Source organism: Salvelinus alpinus, chromosome 3 (assembly GCF_045679555.1).
Source record: "Salvelinus alpinus chromosome 3, SLU_Salpinus.1, whole genome shotgun sequence".
Taxonomy (NCBI): Eukaryota; Metazoa; Chordata; class Actinopteri; order Salmoniformes; family Salmonidae; genus Salvelinus; species Salvelinus alpinus.
The window spans coordinates 50,241,139-50,258,857 of NC_092088.1; the positions used below are offsets into that span (position 1 = coordinate 50,241,139).

General features: G+C 41.2%; 1 protein-coding gene across 2 annotated transcripts in view; it reads right to left on the reverse strand.

The window, feature by feature from the left end:
• The window catches only part of LOC139570886 (cGMP-dependent protein kinase 1-like), a 166,708-nt gene that overhangs the window by 132,301 nt on the left and 16,688 nt on the right, over nucleotides 1-17,719 (reverse strand). Inside the window, exon 1 of one of the 2 annotated variants that reach the window (XM_071393183.1) lies at nucleotides 15,738-16,528. The exons of the other annotated variant lie outside the window; for it this stretch is intronic. Coding sequence (XP_071249284.1) covers nucleotides 15,738-16,147 — 410 coding nt within the window. The 5' untranslated portion in view covers nucleotides 16,148-16,528. Of the gene's footprint in view, nucleotides 1-15,737; nucleotides 16,529-17,719 lie in introns of those variants that run through there. 2 annotated transcript variants of the gene reach the window in all.

The window sequence follows — 17,719 nt, forward strand, 5'->3', positions numbered from 1 at the left end:
TTTAAATTGGACAGTGTGGTTACATAAACAAGAATTGAAGCTTTCTGCCCATATCAGATATGTCTATGTCCTACGAAATTTTCTTGGTACTTACAACCAAGAAACATTACATTAGCCTACATTAGCTCAACCGTCCCACAGGGGGGACACCGAGAACATCTACATTTTAAGAAACCTAATAAATCAATGTAATATATCCTACACCATCTCAATAAATCCATTATTTATTTTAGGCAGGAAGAAACATTATGATATGAAGAAGAAAATGAAGCCTATTTCAGAATAACAGAATAGCATATTCTGAGTCATCCTCATGTTAGGGCCTGATCTGGCTATACCATATGGATGTGGGCTACACTAGTACATTTTGCAGGCAAGACTTGCTTATAATTCCTGTGGCATTATTTTATATTATTTTATAGTAAGAAAAACACAATTGATCATAGCTGAATAAAATAGAAAGTATATCTTCCCTGAACGATTTCCGATGCACACATTCTGTGTTGAGCGGGTAACAAAGTCATCATTTGAAACAGGTCCTCCTATTCTCAATTTAATCTGGTGTTTATTTTTTATTTAAAATGGCCCACCAAAAAAAATATGTCACCCGTAGACTGGTCTGAACTAGAATAGCGAATGGAGGAAGCGCTTCCCTCAGTTATTATGCCAGGTAGGCTACACCGATTGTAAAGAGGATGAATGTGTAAAATGTTAAGAATTGAGAAATAAATCTAGCAGCACGAGAAAGCTGGGATCCTCTTTTAAATAGTGGCCAGTCAAAACGTTATTTTCACACAGAATTGCACAATGACTGGGCTTATAAGAACACGTTTCACCAGGCTCTGTAGGCTATGGGCTCTCCAACCCTTTTCCAGAGTTATTAGGCCACTTTAGTTGTGATACAAACCTTATCAATGGGCTAGGCTACATGATGCATGTGACTCTGATTTTAAAAAGTAGGGGGGAAAGTATGTGCTGTTTCTTAGACTACTGGGCATCATTCACAAGTGATAATACTCTCACCCATCAGACTATTCTCAATCTTATCTTTACATGTACTAAATAATATACACTACCATTCAAAAGTTTGGGGTCACTTAGAAATGTCCTTGTTTTTGAAAGAAAAGCACATTTGTTGTCCATTAAAACAAGATAAATTGACCAGAAATACAGTGTAGACATTGTTAATGTTGTAAATTACTATTTCAGCTGGAAACGGTTGATTTTGAATGGAATATCTACATAGGCGTACAGAGGCCTATTATCAGCAACCATCACTCCTGTATTCCAATGGCACGTTGTGTTAGCTAATCCAAGTTTGTACTTTTAAAAGGCTAATTGATCATTAGAAAACCCTTTTGCAATTATGTTAGCACAGCTGAAAACTGTTGTTCTGATTAAAGAAGCAATAAAACTGGCCTTCTTTAGACTAGTTGAGTATCTGGAGCATCAGCATTTGTGGGTTCGATTACAGGCTCAAAATGGCCAGAAACAAAAACCTTTCTTCTGAAACTCGTCAGTCTAATCAAGAAATGAAGGCTATTCTATGCAAGAAATTGCCAAGAAACTGAAGATCTCGTACAACGCTGTGTACTACTCCCTTCACAGAACAGAGCAAACTGTCTCTAACCAGAAAAGAAAGAGGAGTGGGTGCACAACTGAGCAAGAGGACAAGTACATTAGAGTGTCTAGTTTGAGAAACAGACGCTTCACAAGTCCTCAACTGGCAGCTTCATTAAATAGTACCAGCAAAACACCAGTCTCACCATCAACAGTGAAGAGGTGACTCCGGGATACTGGCCTTCTTGGCAGAGTTCCTCTGTCCAGTGTCTGTGTGCTTTTACCGATCTTAATCTTTTATTTTTATTGGCCAGGCTGAGATATGGCTTTTTCTTTGCAACTCTGCCTAGAAGGCCAGCATCCCGGAGTCGCCTCTTCACTGTTGATGTTGAGACTGGTGTTTTGCGGGTACTATTTAATGAAGCTGCCAGTTGGGGACTTGTTAGGTGTTTCTTTTTACAGAAACGTCTGAAGAGTCCGAATGATTTGAGCTACAAACCATATTAAAAGATTTCTATGAAAAGCTGAAAATCTCACAAACACACATGTAATGTTTGGCTCTATGACGCTCACAAGCTACACAACAGTTGTTAGAAGGTTAGAGGTTATTCTACATAGAAGATGATATGACATTTCAAGACATAGTCTCTAAACAGTGCATTCGGAAACTACTCAGACCCCTAGACTTTTTCCACATTCCGTTACATTACAGCATTCTAAAATCGATTAAATAAATACAAATCCTCAGCAATCTACACACAATACCCCATGATGACAAAACGAAAAAAAGATTTTAGAAATGTTTGCAAATGTATTGAAAATTACAAGCAGATATACCTTATTTACATAAGTATTCAGACTATGAGACTCGAAATTGAGCGCAGGTGCATCCTGTTTCCATTGATCATCCTTGAGATGTTTCTACATGTTAATTGGAGACAACCTGAGGTAAATTCAATTAATTTGACATGATTTGGAAAGGCACACACCTGTCTATATAAGGTCCTACAGTTGACAGTGCATGTTAGAGAAGAAACCAAGCCATGAGGTTGAAGGAATTGTCCATTGAGCTCCGAAATAGGATTGTGTCGAGGCACAGATCTGAGGAAGGGTACCAAAAAGATTCTGCAGCAAGTCCCCAAAAACACAGTGGCCTCCATCATTCTTAAATGGAGGAAGTTTGGAACCACCAAGACTCTTCCTAGAGATGGCTGCTCGTCCAAACTGAGAAATCAGGGGAGAAGGGTCTTGGTCAGGGAGGTGACCAAGAACCCAATGGTCACTCTGACAGAGATTTAGAATTCCTCTGTGGAGATGGGAGAACCTTCCAGAAGGACAACCATCTCTGCAGCACTCCACCAATCAGACCTTTATGGAAGAGTGGCCAGACAGAAGCCACTCCTCAGTAAAAGGCACATGACAGCCTGCTTGGAGATTGCCAAAAGGCACCTAAAGACTCTCAGACCATGACAAACAAGATTCTCTGGTCTGATGAAACCAAGATTGAACTATTTGACACTTGGCATTCAGGCCACGTCTGGAGGAAACCTGGCACAATCCCTACGGTGAAGCATGGTGGTGACAGCATCATGCTGTGGAGATGTTTTTCAGGGACTGGGAGACTAGTCAGGATCGAGGCAAAGATGAACGGAGCAAAGTACAGCGAGATCCTTAATGAAAATCTGCTCCAGAGTGGGGCAAAGGTTCACCTTCCAACAGGACCATCACCCTAAGCACACAGCCAAGACAAAACGAGTGGCTTCGGGACAAGTCTCTGAATGTACTTGAGTGGCCCAGCCAGGGCCTGGATTTGAACCCGATCGAACATCTCTGGATAGACCCCATCCAACCTGACAGAGCTTGAGAGGATCTGCAGAGAAGAATGGGAGAAACTCCAACAAATACAGTTGTGCCAAGCTTGTAGCGTCATACCCAAGAAGACTCAAGGCTGTAATCACTGCCAAAGGTGTTTCAACAAAGTACTGAGTAAAGGGTCTGATTTCTTATGTAAATGTAATATTTCAGTTTCTGCTTTGTCATTATGGGGTATTGTGTGCAGATTGATGAAGGAAAAAAAACGATTCAATACATTTTAGAAAGGCTTTATCCTAACAAAATGTGGAAAAAGTCAAGGGGTCTGAATACTTTCCAAAGGCACTCTATTACTGTAATAAGATCACATAGTTGCTGTCACAAACTTCAAACTCCACACAGTTGATCCTGTAATCACTGCCAAAGGTGCTTCAACAAAGTACTGAGTAAAGTTTGTTTTTTTTTGCAAAAAATTGTAAAACCATCCCTAGAAAAATCTGTCGTTCTGCCCCTGAAGAAGACAGTGATCCCACTGATCCTAGGCCGTCATTGTAAATAAGAATTTGTTCTTAACTCCACACAGTTTTCACTGACTAGTTGGACATTCATTTCAACAACAATTTATGTACTTACAACACTCATATAATGTAAATACATGCAGATAAATTAAAGTCAGATAAATGAAATGCAGGTCTTAGGACTGGTAGGGTTAAGGTGCATGTAGGATAATCCCATTTATATTACTGTTTATGATTTTGATAGTCTATGTTTATATGTCAGTGTTAGTCAACGTTTTGTTAATATCCATGGTTACGGCTCACCCTCTGCACCTGTAAATACAGTGCCTTCAGAAAGTATTCACACCCCTTGACATTATGTTGTGTTACAGCCTGTTGTGTTTAGGCTCCTGAATGGCACAGCAGTCTAAGGCACTGCATCTCAGTGCTAGAGGCGTCACTACAGACCCTGGTTTGATTCCAGGCTGTATCACAACCGGCCGTGACTCAGATTCCCATAGGGCGGCGCACAATTGGCCCAGCGTCATCCGGGTTAGGGTTTGGCCGGGGTAGGCTGTCATTGTAAATAATAATTTGTTCTTAACTGACTTGCCTAGTTAAATAAAGGTTTAATAAAAATATACATATTTTTAAACAGCATGTAAGATGGATTCAATTGAGATTTTGTGGGGCACTGGCCAACACACAATACCCTATCACTGGAAATCTGTTTTTAGACATTTTTACAAATGAATTACAAATGAAAAGCTGAAATGTCTTGAGTCAATAAGTATTCAACCCCTTTGTTATGGCAAGCCTAAATAAGTTCAGGAGTAAAAGTGTGCTTAACATGTCACATAATAAGTTGCATGGACTCACTGTGTGCAATAATAGTGTTTAACATGATTACAAGTAGCTGTATCGCCCCTCAGTCGAGCAGTGAATTTCAAACACAGATTAAATCACAAAGACCAGAGAAGTTTTCCAATGCCTTGCAAAGAAGAGCACCTATTGGGAAAGGGAAAGGGGATACCTAGTCTGTTGCTCAACTGAATGCATTTAACCAAAATGTGTCTTCCGGATTTAACCCAACCCCTCTGAAACAGGTAGGTGCGGGGGACTGCCTTAATCGACATCCATGTCATCGGCGCCCGGGGAGCAGTTTTACCTGCCGTGTTTAAGGGTAGATTGGTAGATGGGTAAAAATAAAGCAGACAATGAATATCCCTTTGAGCATGGTGAAGTTATTAATTACACTTTGGATGGTGTATCAATACTTTCAATCACTACAAAGATGCAAAAGGAATCTGCTCAGGGATTTCACCATGAGGCTAATGGTGACTTTAAAATAGTTACATAGTTTAATGGATGTGATAGGAGAAAACTTAGGATTGATCAACAACATTGTAGTTATTCCACATACTAACCTAATTGACAGACTGAATAGAAGGAAGCCTGTACAGAATAAAAAATATTCCAAAACATGCATCCTGTTTGCAACAAGGCACTAAAGTAATACTGCAAAAAATGTGGCAAAGCAATGAACATTTGTCCTGAATAAAAAGTGGTTTGGGGCAAATCAAATACAGCACATTAGAGAGTACCACTCTCCATATTTTCAAGCATAGTGGTGGCTGCACCATGTTATGGGTATAATTGTAGTCGTTAAGGACTGGGGAGTTTTTCAGGATAAAAAAAGAAACAGAATGGAGCTAAGCACAGCCAAAATCCTGGCGCAAAACCTGGTTCAGTCTGCCTTCTACCAGACACTGGGAGATTAATTCACCTTTCAGCAGGACAATAACCTAAAACACAAGGCCAAATCTACACTGGAGTTGTTTACCAAGAAGACAGTGAATGTTCCTGAGTGGCCAAGTTACAGTTTTGACATAAATCTGCTTGAAAATACTGTATATGGCAAGGCCTGAAAATGGTTGTCTAGCAATGATCAACAACCAATTCAACCTAGCTTAAAGAATTTTGAAAAGAAAAATGGCAAATATTGCACAAATCCAGGTGTGGAAAGCTCTTAGAGACTTAACCTGAAAGACTCACAGCTGTAATCGCTGCCAAAGGTTATTCTAACATGAATTGATTCAGGGGATTGAATACTTATTTAATCAAAATATATTTGTGTTTTGTTTTTCATTCATTTTTTACAAATGTTAGAATTTTTATAGAGTATTGTGTGTAGATCGTTGACAAAAAAAATGACAAATAAATCAATTTTGAATCCCACTTTGTAACACAACAAAATGTGGAACAGTCAAGAGGTGTGAATACTTTCTGAATGCATGATAAATACCACAATATTGCACCTGATTCCGTCTGATGCCTGATGCTTCGCACCCCCTGACAAGATTGCTTTTTCCACTATCTTACAAAGATGCATCTCAATAACTTCCATAGAGAGAGACAGACAAAATATATCTTATTCCCTAGTGCACTACTTTTGACCAGAACATAGAATTCGATTAGACAAGATTGGGTGTAATGAGTGCTGTATACAAAGATTGTCTGTGTCTGTTTTGTATTGAAATCATTTCACAAGGAAGCAGACAGTCATTTAGCGCTTTATCAAACGACTGTAAAAGAGGCTAATCACATGTAACAAGGACTCGTGCCTTCAAAGAGAAGCTTCTATGTCATTAAGGATAAAAAAGGGACAGGAAATGCTTTCTACCCCTCAACAGATGCTGGGAATAGAACTCACAAAAGGGAAACGGTTTGAAGTGTGTCCCAAGCTTCTAAAGTCCCGTCCAGTATTCTCTGGCAACACACCACCTAACACCCCTCTCTTCCTTTTTACGAGCGACCACACACAGCCACACAAACATAATATAATAATATACAGTATGTCATTTAGCAGACACTTCTATTCAAAGCGACTTACAGTCATGCGTGCATACATTTTACTTACAGGTCTACAATATTTAGTTTGTGCCAAAACATATGGCCTGCCTATCCTTTGTTGATATTATGAAGGTATAAAAGGAGCACACTTTAAAAACAACATTATCTTTCAATATATCCTTTAATCCTAACCATGAGAGAGTAAAGAGAAGCACAGCAGGGAGCGGTAATGTTATAGTACTCCCCTGTTTCCCAATAGCAATATCTGCATACCTCCGGAAGCTTCTCTCCTTAACCCCTGACCCTTTGACAGATTTACACACAGGAAAGGAGTGAGGATCCCTGGCCTCGCGTACTACACTACAGACCCCAAAGTGGAGGAGCCTGAAGTCCTGTGACATTTCTCTGTTTCATGTCCTCTAGATTCTAGCCAGCCACCCCATTACACAACAATCCTCTATCCTCTCCTCCCCCTCTCCTTCTCTTTCTCTCTGCTGGAAGGGAAGATACACACACTCAGTCAGGTTTGGGGACCGAATACGGTCCGTCTTCCTTAAAAGGAGAAAATATGCTCTTTTAGAGGAATAAGGGAGAGAGAGGCTGAGCGAGTGAAAGTAGAGATACAGATGTAGGCTCTTAATTGGAGCCAGTTTGCAACAGCAGGAAAATAATCCTGCAGCAACAGGGAATGTGAATTATTGTCTGGATTATAATTAATGGACGTATTTCTAGGGGTTGATACATTTTTGGACAAAATCATGTCTGATATGTCAAAGTGTTATCACAGATTTAGAAGCTATTTTAAATCTCAAATACACTGCAAGTTATACATTTTCTGCATTGCAGGAAAGTTCTTGAGTCAAATTAAGGTCCTACTGTACATGAGAGAGACCAATAGACACATTCCAGAGGACTAATCCAGTTAGAAAGATAAAGGGGGGAAATTGTGAAAGAAAGAACAGGGCCAGTAATATACCTCAGCATTTTAATGGCCAACTCTTTTCAAAAAACGATTTTCTAAACCCTCTGATGAAGGCGAAGGCATCCCTAGCAGAGGTGCGTCACTTGAGTGGATTGAGTCACTGACGCGGTCTTCCTGTCTGGGTTGGTGCCCCCCCTTGGGTTGTGCCGTGGCGGAGATCATTGTGGGCTATACTCGGCCTTGTCTCAGGATGGTAAGTTGGTGGTTGAAGATATCCCTCTAGTGGTGTGGGGGCTGTGCTTTGGCAAAGTGGGTGGGGTTATATCCTGCCTGTTTGGCCCTGTCCGGGAGTATCATCGGATGGGGCCACAGTGTCTCCTGACCCCTCCTGTCTCAGCCTCCAGTATTTATGCTGCAGTAGTTTATGTGTCAGGGGGCTAGGGTCAGTCTGTTATATCTGGAGTATTTCTCCTGTCTTATCCGGTGTCCTGTGTGAATTTAAGTATGCTCTCTCTAATTCTCTCTTTCTCTCTTTCTTTCTCTCTCTCGGAGGACCTGAGCCCTAGGACCATGCCTCAGGACTACCTGGCATGATGACTCCTTGCTGTCCCCAGTCCACCTGGCCGTACTGCTGGTCCAGCTTCAACTGTTCTGCCTACGGTGATGGAACCCTGCCCTGTTCACCGGACGTGCTACCTGTCCCAGACCTGCTGTTTTCACCTCTCTAGAGACAGCAGGAGCGGTAGAGATACTCTCAATGATCGGCTATGAAAAGCCAACTGACATTTACTCCTGAGGTGCTGACTTGTTGCACCCTCGACAACTACTGTGATTATTATTATTTGATTATGCTGGTTATTTATGAACATTTTAACATCTTGGCCATGTTCTGTTATAATCTCCACCTGGCACAGCCAGAAGAGGACTGGCCACCCCTCATAGCCTGGTTCCTCTCTAGGTTTCTTCCTAGGTTTTGGCCTTTCTAGGGAGTTTTTCCTAGCCATCGTGCTTCTACACCTGCATTGCTTGCTGTTTGGGGTTTTAGGCTGGGTTTCTGTAAGGCACTTTGATATATCAGCTGTTGTAAGAAGGGCTATATAAATAAATTTGATTTGATATAAATACATTTGATTTGATAGGCCAATACAAAATCTTAATCAACAGTACTACTGGCAAGAACAGTGTGCTGGTTTCTCTTTTTCTTTTCAGATATCTAAACCCAAACTGACTAACAAGTTGGTCAAACAGAGAAGAGGCATCGATCTCCAAGCCATTGAGTAAACATCACAGTCCTCTGTTCTAATCGATAGAGGAGCAGCTCTATTGAAACTCATTCCTCTGTACCCAAAATAGTTGTCAATGACCTCAGCATTCACAACCTTATATTATATGTCTGCGTTGTCCTCCATAAAGGGAGACACTTGCCAGGTCATTCTCAAACATGCCTCTCTTCATTGCACTCTTGCTAGCAGGGAAAAGAGGTAAAACATATCACTCGTGTTCTAATAGAACCGGGGTAACGTTAGTAACCCTAAATTATTTTTCTAATACTCGTTTTGTGTCAGTTATGGGATATGGCCAACTCCTGTAACACAGACATGCTCTCTGAAGCCAGGGTAGTTCCAACAGCATCATCCCTCAGAGACTCAAACACTAAGGACAGTATGCGCCAATGAAGGTGCAGTGACATCCAGTCGGTAAAACCTCATAAAAATACGAGGGGTGGCCCAACATTCCACCTCGCAAATCTCTTGTAAAAAGAACAGTGCCCATACTTATGCTGGAATGAGCCCTCAGGCCCTCCGGGGACTGTAAACACTTGCTATTATAAGCCAATATAATAGCCTCCACTATCCAATGGGATAGCCGTTGACGAGAGAGGGGCCCACCCTTGCAAGGGGATGGCCAAGACACAAAGAGTTGGTCACTCTTGTGATATGCTCTCGTTCTATCCAAGTAGATATGCAAAGCACGTACAGGACATAAATGGTGGAGGAGCCATTCTTCCGTAGAAGTAAATGGCGGCCATAAGCTCTAAGGCTAGACAATTGTAATTACAGCTGACCTTAGGCATAAAGGCAGGGCAAACCGTAGGCACAATGGTGGACTGACAGTGTGTGCAGCTCACTCACACCGCTTGCAGATATAAGGGCAATCAGCAAAGCCGTCCTGAAGGGGAGATATATGAACTCTATGCTTTCCAGTGGCTCAAAAGTTTGCTGAGAAATTACACTACATGACCAAAAGTATGTGGACACATGTTCGTCAAACATCTTATTCCAAAATCATGGGCATTAATATGGAGTTAGTGCCCCCTTTGCTGCAATAACAGCCTCCACTCATCTGGAAAAGCTTTCCGCTAGATGTTGGACATTGCTGTGGGGGCTTGCTTCGATTCAGCCACAAGAGCATTAGTGAGCTCGGGCACTGTTGTTGGGCGATTAGGCCTGGATTGCAGTCGGTGTTCCAATTCCTCCCAAAGGTGTTTGATGGGGTTGAGGTCAAGGCTCTGTGCAGGCCATTGAAGTTCTTCCACACCGATTTCAACAAACCATTTCTGTATGGACCTCGCTTTGTGTATGGGTGCATTGTCATGTTGCCACAAAGTTGGAAGCACAGAATTGACTAGAATGTCATTGTATGCTGTAGCGTTAAGATTTCCCTTCACTTGAACAAAGGGGCTTAGCTGTTTCCACTGCTCCAGAGTACAATGGCGGTGAGCTTTACACCACTCCAGCCGACGCTTGGCTTTGCGCATGGTGATCTTAAACTTATGTGCGGCTGCTCAGCCATGGAAACCCATTTAATGAAGTTCCTGACGAACAGTTCTTGTGCTGACGTTGCTTCCAGATGCAGTTTGGAACTCGGTAGTAAGTGTTGCAATGGAGGACAGACAATTTTTTTGTGCTTCGGCACTCGGCGGTCCCATTCTGTGAGCTTATGTGGCCTACCACTTCGCGGCTGAGCCATTGTTTCTCCTACACATTTCCACTTCACAATAACAGCATTTACAGTTGACCATGGCAGCTCTAGTAGGGCATACGTTTGGCAAACTGACATGTTGGAAAGGTGGCATCCTATGACGGTGCCACGTTGAAAGTCTTTGAGCTCTTCAGTATGGCCATTCTACTGCTAATGTTTGTCTATGGAGATTGCATGGCTGTGTGCTCGATTTTATACACCTGTCAGCAACGAGTGTGGGTGAAATAGCCAAATCCACTCATTTAAAGGGGTGTCAACATACTTTTGTATATATAGTGTACCTTTGTGGTTGTGGTGGTGATTAGGGCTGTTGCGGTGACCGTATTACCGCCACACCCACAGTCACGAGTCATGAAGGCAGTCAAATTCCACATGACTGTTTAGTCATGGTTATTAGATTTCTCCCAGCTCTGCTGCTGCTGCTGGTCATTAGTAGCTTACCAAACTTGCTAACTGTCTGGTACTCAGCACTCTGTTGTCCCTCTAATCACTCTGACAGCAATGCAAATGTTTATTCGAAAATCTAATCAATCACTTCATGAGAGCCCATGAGCTCATGTTGGGGAACATTTCGGTAGGCTATGAAATTGCGGGAGTGATGGCCGCTAATAAAAAGAGGAGGATCCCATATGCTTTCTATAAGCTAGGCCTACTATATTATTTCTCAACTTTCCAAATATTAAGCACATTGCTTATATTTAAAACAGGAGTATAGCCTACCTGGCTGGCATGAAAATAAACCACGGGGAAAAGCGTCCTCCATTCGCTATTTAAGTGCATAGATGACATGTATTTTTTCCCGCTGCCCCTGTTTCGATACAGGTGCATGATAATGGTCATTTTTAAATCAAAACAAATGTCACACATATATTATTTTGTAAATGTATATATATATAAGTCTATCACAATATTAGCATATCACTTGTGAATTACAGTTGAAGTCGGAAGTTTACATACACTTAGGCTGGAGTCATTAAAACTCGTTTTTCAACCACTCCACGAATTTCTTGTAAACAAACTTTAGTTTTGACAAGTCGGTTAGGACATCTACTTTGTGCATGACACAAGTCATTTTTCCAACAATTGTTTACAGACAAATTATTTCACTTATAAGTCACTGCATCACAATTCCAGTGGGTCAGAAGTTTACGTACACGAAGTTGACTGTGCCTTTAAACAACTTGGAAAATTCCAGAAAATTATGTCATGGCTTTAGAAGCTTCTGAAAGGCTAATTTACATAATTTGAGTCAATTGGAGGTGGACCTGTGGATGTATTTCAAGGCCTACCTTCAAACCCAGTGCCTCTTGACATCATGGGAAAATCAAAAGAAATCAGCCAAGACCTCAGAAAAATTATTGTAGACCTCCACAAGTCTGGTTCATGCTTGGGAGCAATGTCCAAACACCTGAAGGTACCACGTTCATCTGTACAAACAATAGTACACAAGTATAAACACCATGGGACCGTGCAGCCGCCATACCGCTCAGGAAGGAGACACATTCCTTCTCCTAGAGATGAACGTACTTTTGTGCGAAAAGTGCAAATCAATCCCAGAACAACAGCAAAGGACCTTCTGAAGATGCTGAAAGAAACAGGTACAAAAGTATCTATTTCCACAGTAAAACAAGTCCTGTATCAACATAACCTGAAAGGCCACTCAGCAAGGAAGAAGCCACTGCTCCAAAACTGCCATAAAAAAGCCAGACAGTGGTTCGCAACTGCACATTGGGACAAAGATCATACTTTTTGGAGAAATGTCCTCTGGTCTGATGAAACAAAAATAGAACTGTTTGGCCATAATGACCATTGTTATGTTTGGAGGAAAAAGGGGGAGGCTTGCAAGCCGAACTGGTGCACTTCACAAAATAGATGGTATCAAAGGAAGGAAAATTATGTGGATATATTGAAGCAACATCTCAAGGTATCAGTCAGGAAGTTAAAGCTTGGTCGCAAATGGGTCTTCCAAGTGAACAATGTTCCCAAGCATACTTCCAAAGTTGTGGCATAATGGCTTAAGGACAACAAAGTCAAGGTATTGGAGTGGCCATCACAAAGCCTTGACCTCAATCCTATAGAAAATGTGTGGGTAGAACTGGAAAAGCACGTGTGAGCAAGGAGGCCTACAAACCTGACTCAGTAACACGAGCTCTGTCAGGAGGAATGGGACGAAATTCACCCAACTTATTGTGCGAAGCTTGTGGAAGGCTACCCGAAAAATTTGACCCAAGTTAAACAATTTAAAGGCAATGCTACCAAATATTAATTGAGTTTATGTAAATTCTGACCAACTGGGAATGTGATGAAAGAAATAAAAGCTTAAATAAATCATTCTCTCTACTATTATTCTGACATTTCACATTCTTAAAATAAAGTGGTGATCCTAACTGACCTAAGACAGGGAATTTGTATGATTATTAAATGTCAGGAATTGTGGGAAACTGAGTTTAAATGTATTTGGCTAAGGTGTATGTAAACTTCTAACTTCAACTGTTTTTTCTTTTGGGATCTTGTGGAGTAGAAGTAAACATTTTCAAAAATACTATTGAACAGTAAAGTACAGATACCCATAAAAACAATTTAAGAAGTACTTATTTTTACTTAAGTACTTTACACCACTGGGAATCTGTCTCTAAACCGATGAGACCACACACAAGTTTGTTGGCAAAAGAGAGAAAGCGAGAGAGAGAAACAGAGAGAGAGGGGGGGTGAGTGTTGATTGCATATGTGCATATCAGTGGAGGCTACTCAGAGGATGGAGGGGAGGAACATACTCCTCAGTGAATTTCAGAAGGAAAACAAATGTGTGAAACAAAAAACATGATATTTTTTTGTTAAAACTTTACTAAATATATTCACGTCACCAAATAATTGATTAAAACACACTGTTTTACAATGAAGTTCTACAGTAGCCTCAACAGCACTCTCTGGGGTAGCACCATGGTGTAGCCGGAAGACAGCTCGTTTCCGTCCTCTTCTGGTTACATTGACTTCAATACAAAACCTAGGAAGCTTATGGTTCTCACCCCTTCCATAGATTTACACACTAATGACAACTTCCAGAAGACGTCCTCCATCCTGTCAGAGCTCTTGTAGCATGAAATGACATGTTGTCCAGCCAATCAAAGGGTCAGAGAATGAATCTAGTACTGAAAGCATAAGCTACAGCTAGCTAGCACTGCAGTGCATACATGTGGTAAGCAATTGACTCAAAGAGAGAGAAAGACAATAGTATAACAGTTTTTAACAAGTTCATTTCTTCCCAAAAAAGAAGGGATAGACAGAGAGACTTTTTTTCTACTTTCACTTTTTTAGCTAGTGAATGCTGCTAGCTAGTTTAGCCTACTCAAACCCCCAGCTCAAACAGAGAGAGATGCTATGTTAGCTAGCTGGCTATGGCTATCCAACACTGGAACTCTTCCAAGTCAAGGTAAGATTTTGATATATTGATTTATTGCCACCGGGGCCCTGTAAAACTGCTTGCTGTACACTGTAATGCATGATTATAGCGGGTTTACTAACGCGTTAGTTCTAGTAGCTATGTTGACTATGACGTTAGCTTCTATGGTGACACTGATGTAGGCTGTGGGTAGCGGTTAGCGGTTATGGTATGAAGGTTTCGCTTGGAAAGTTTTTTTTGCCTAGTCACAGACAGCTGTTGTGTTGTACACTGAAGTCCACAAGTGATGAGAAAAGGTGAGAGGAGGAAAGCATGTGGATTCGAGAAGGAATTAAACAATGAGCAAAGTGATCATGTCGTTTGTATGTGGCTGCTATGAAAGTGAATTGTGTCTGCAGGTGATCAGGGGTGTATTCATTCAGCCAATTCGGTTGAAAAACGTTTCTTAAACGGAAGCAAATGGAACGAAACGGGGATCAACATAACTGAATTTGTCCAATAGAAAATCTTGTTTGCCACTGTTTGGACTAATGATTACACCCAAGATCAGCTAGATGCACGCAAGAGTGTGCTAGGCGGTATTAAATGTGTCACTGTCTGTGACCTTGATTATTCCAAATTTTCTCTCGATCTGTGCACCTACATTGTAAACTTTAATTCCTAGGCTAGTTTGTAGCAACCTCGTGATGGCTATAGGGAAAAATGTTGTATCGTGTAGCAGCCTAAACCTATCGAATGTATATTGAGCTGGGTGAATGGAATATGAATGACAGTCATCCAATATACTGCAATAGAAATAAGGCCATGCTCCTAAACAAATTATCATCCTCCCAAATCTTAAACGGCACCGACCGCCACTGGTGCATATTGCATGTGTGAAGAGAGCAAGAGGTGTGTGTGTGTGTGTCTTTTGAACTGTTTAGGTTTGAAACAAACCGTTTTCGCTCTATTAATATTAATGGTGCAAGCACGACACTAACGAAGCTACACTCAACAAATAACACTACAGCGAAACATTATCATTAGAACAGTTATTATTTAAAAAATACATCTTTCCTCCAAAATTTTTACTCCAGGTTGGTCAAACTTTAGAGCCCTGTGTGTATGTGTATGTGTGTGTGTGTGTGTGTGTGTGTGTGTGTGTATGTGTGTGTGTGTGTGTGTGTGTGTGTGTGTGTGTGTGTGTGTGTGTGTGTGTGTGTGTGTGTGTGTGTGTCATCAGAATGTAAACAATTCGTAGAGAGATATCATGGCACCGCCTTTTATCACAGTTTGAATTAAACAAACACAGGTACATTACACAGAGTCGGGCTTGTATTCATACCCTTTAACACCTCAACAACACTGGTCTCTAGCGTCACTGAGGTGACACATTCACCTCACATGATGGTGTCAGTAATAACCCATACTGTTTTTACATAGATGCATATCATTGATGCATACCAAGTGTGCTATCACATTCAGAAGAAGCTGAAAAAATGCTAAATACATTATATTAGCATACTGACTGATCCTAGATGAAATATCGATAATATGAGTCTGAGAGGTCGCACACCTGATGCTCCAAATGCACCATTGAGGAATTACGCACACTAAGAATAATGCACAATGGATAAACACAGCCACCGGCTGTATCACATAACGTCAGAACATGTCATGCAGAAACATAGTAATGCAAAAACAGGCACCCCTGTTGTAACTGTACACCTACTGTGGACTTTTGGGGTAGAAAGGCAGCCTGACATGGCTAAGATCCTGGATGTCGATGGCGGTGGGTTCCGCAGAAATCGCCTGTCTCTTAGTCCGCTGGTGCTCGTGCAGCTCAGTTTGTTTGACGACCTGTTGGGTTGCCGGTTTGATAACGGACCGGTATTTATCCAGCTCGTTCTGTAGTTTTTGTATTAGCTCGTCTTTCTGGTCAAGCTCCAGTTCTAGCTCGTCAATGAGCGCGTCCCGTTGCCGCAGCTCCTCAATCTTCTCCTGCAGCGCGTATTGGAGGTCGCGCAAGGTACCCATGTTCATCCCGACGCCAAAGGGACTTACCAAACCTTTAACCAAATCTATCCAGTCGATGCTGTAGCCTATACCTTTTCCGCTCTTATTGACAACTTTATCCCGCATCTACAGCTTTAAACATAATATCCTCCCTCCAGTCCTACTTGATTTCCAAACGTCGTGATCTCCGTTGACAACCGGTGCTGAATATCTAAATAAGCAAATACAGTGGATGAGACGACTATCAACGTGAACCCCCGGGAGCACCGCCGTCTCTGGAAATGTAAAGTTGTCTTTCTCTCTCTGGCTGAAAGTGTCAGTGGTGAAGCAGGCCGGTCCTCCCGGAGTGCGTCAGGCTACGACCCTGAGAGAGCGCGAGGGGAGAAAGGCGACTACAGGAATCCGAGGTACAATGCCGTAAATCCTGTGAGAAGAAAACACAGGTCAACTGGACTATGCACCCCAGGCACAACTGACAATAGAAATGACAAAAGTTGAGTTTTGCTAAGGTTGCGTTGGCCTTAAAAACATACGGAGATATTTTGAAATTGGTGTAATGAGCCACTGCATACGGCCATGTAGCGAACGTGGTAAAAAAAAAAAGCTTGTCTTTGTTTTTGTCTTTTTGGTCTGTGTCTGTGTGTGTGTGTTGATAAGATCAAAGCTATGTGCCACAGCATTTTCTAATGGCATAATTCAGATCATAATACTGCAACTAAATTAATGGCTATCAGACCATCAAAACAGACCATCAATCATGTTTGCATTATAGTCCGATTTGGATAGCTTATGAACAAAGCAAACCAAACTGCATATCAGGATCAATGTTATTACCAAACCCAAAATGGAATTACACTCCAGGTAAAATAACAGAAAGCTTATTCACTATTTGCACATAAATTGGTTTTGCATCTCAAGCCCAGAGCCCTTTATTGTAACAGAAGGCTCTGCTGAGCTAACACTTACACTTGTCTTTTCTTACTAGCACTGACGTTGCTGATAGCTACTTATTGACGTAAAAATGTGCTTACTATGACTGTGATATGCGGGTCTGAAAACAACCAGATGCTTCCAGTGTTCAGGGTAAATGGAAAGAGAGCTTGTGAAGCGATTTCTGCTTTTGTACGTTAACAAATCCATATTCAATCTCTACTTGTTGTATGCACTGACATATATGTGCAACTGATAAATGCACACACACACTACCTGTTAATGATTTTATGTACAGTACCAATCAAAAGTTTGGATACACCTACTCATTCAGGGGTTTTTCTATATTTTTACTATTTTCTACATTGTAGAATAATAGTGAAAACATCAAAACTATGAAATAACACATATGGAATCATGAAGTAACCAAAATAGTGTTAAACAAATCTAAATATATTTTATATTTGAGATTCTTCAAAGCAGCTAACCCTTTGCCTTGATGACAGCTTTGCACACTCTTGGCATTCTCTCAACCAGTTTCATGAGGTAATCACCTGGAGTGCATTTCAATTAACAGGTGTGCCTTGTTAAAAGTTAATTTGTGGAATTTATTTTCTTCTTAATGCGTTTGAGCCAATCAGTTGTGTTGTTACATTTAGGGTTGGTATACAGAAGATAGCCCTATTTGGTCCAGATTATGGCAAGAACATCTCAAATATGCAAAGAGAAACAACAGTCCATCATTACTTTAAGACATGAAGGTCAGTC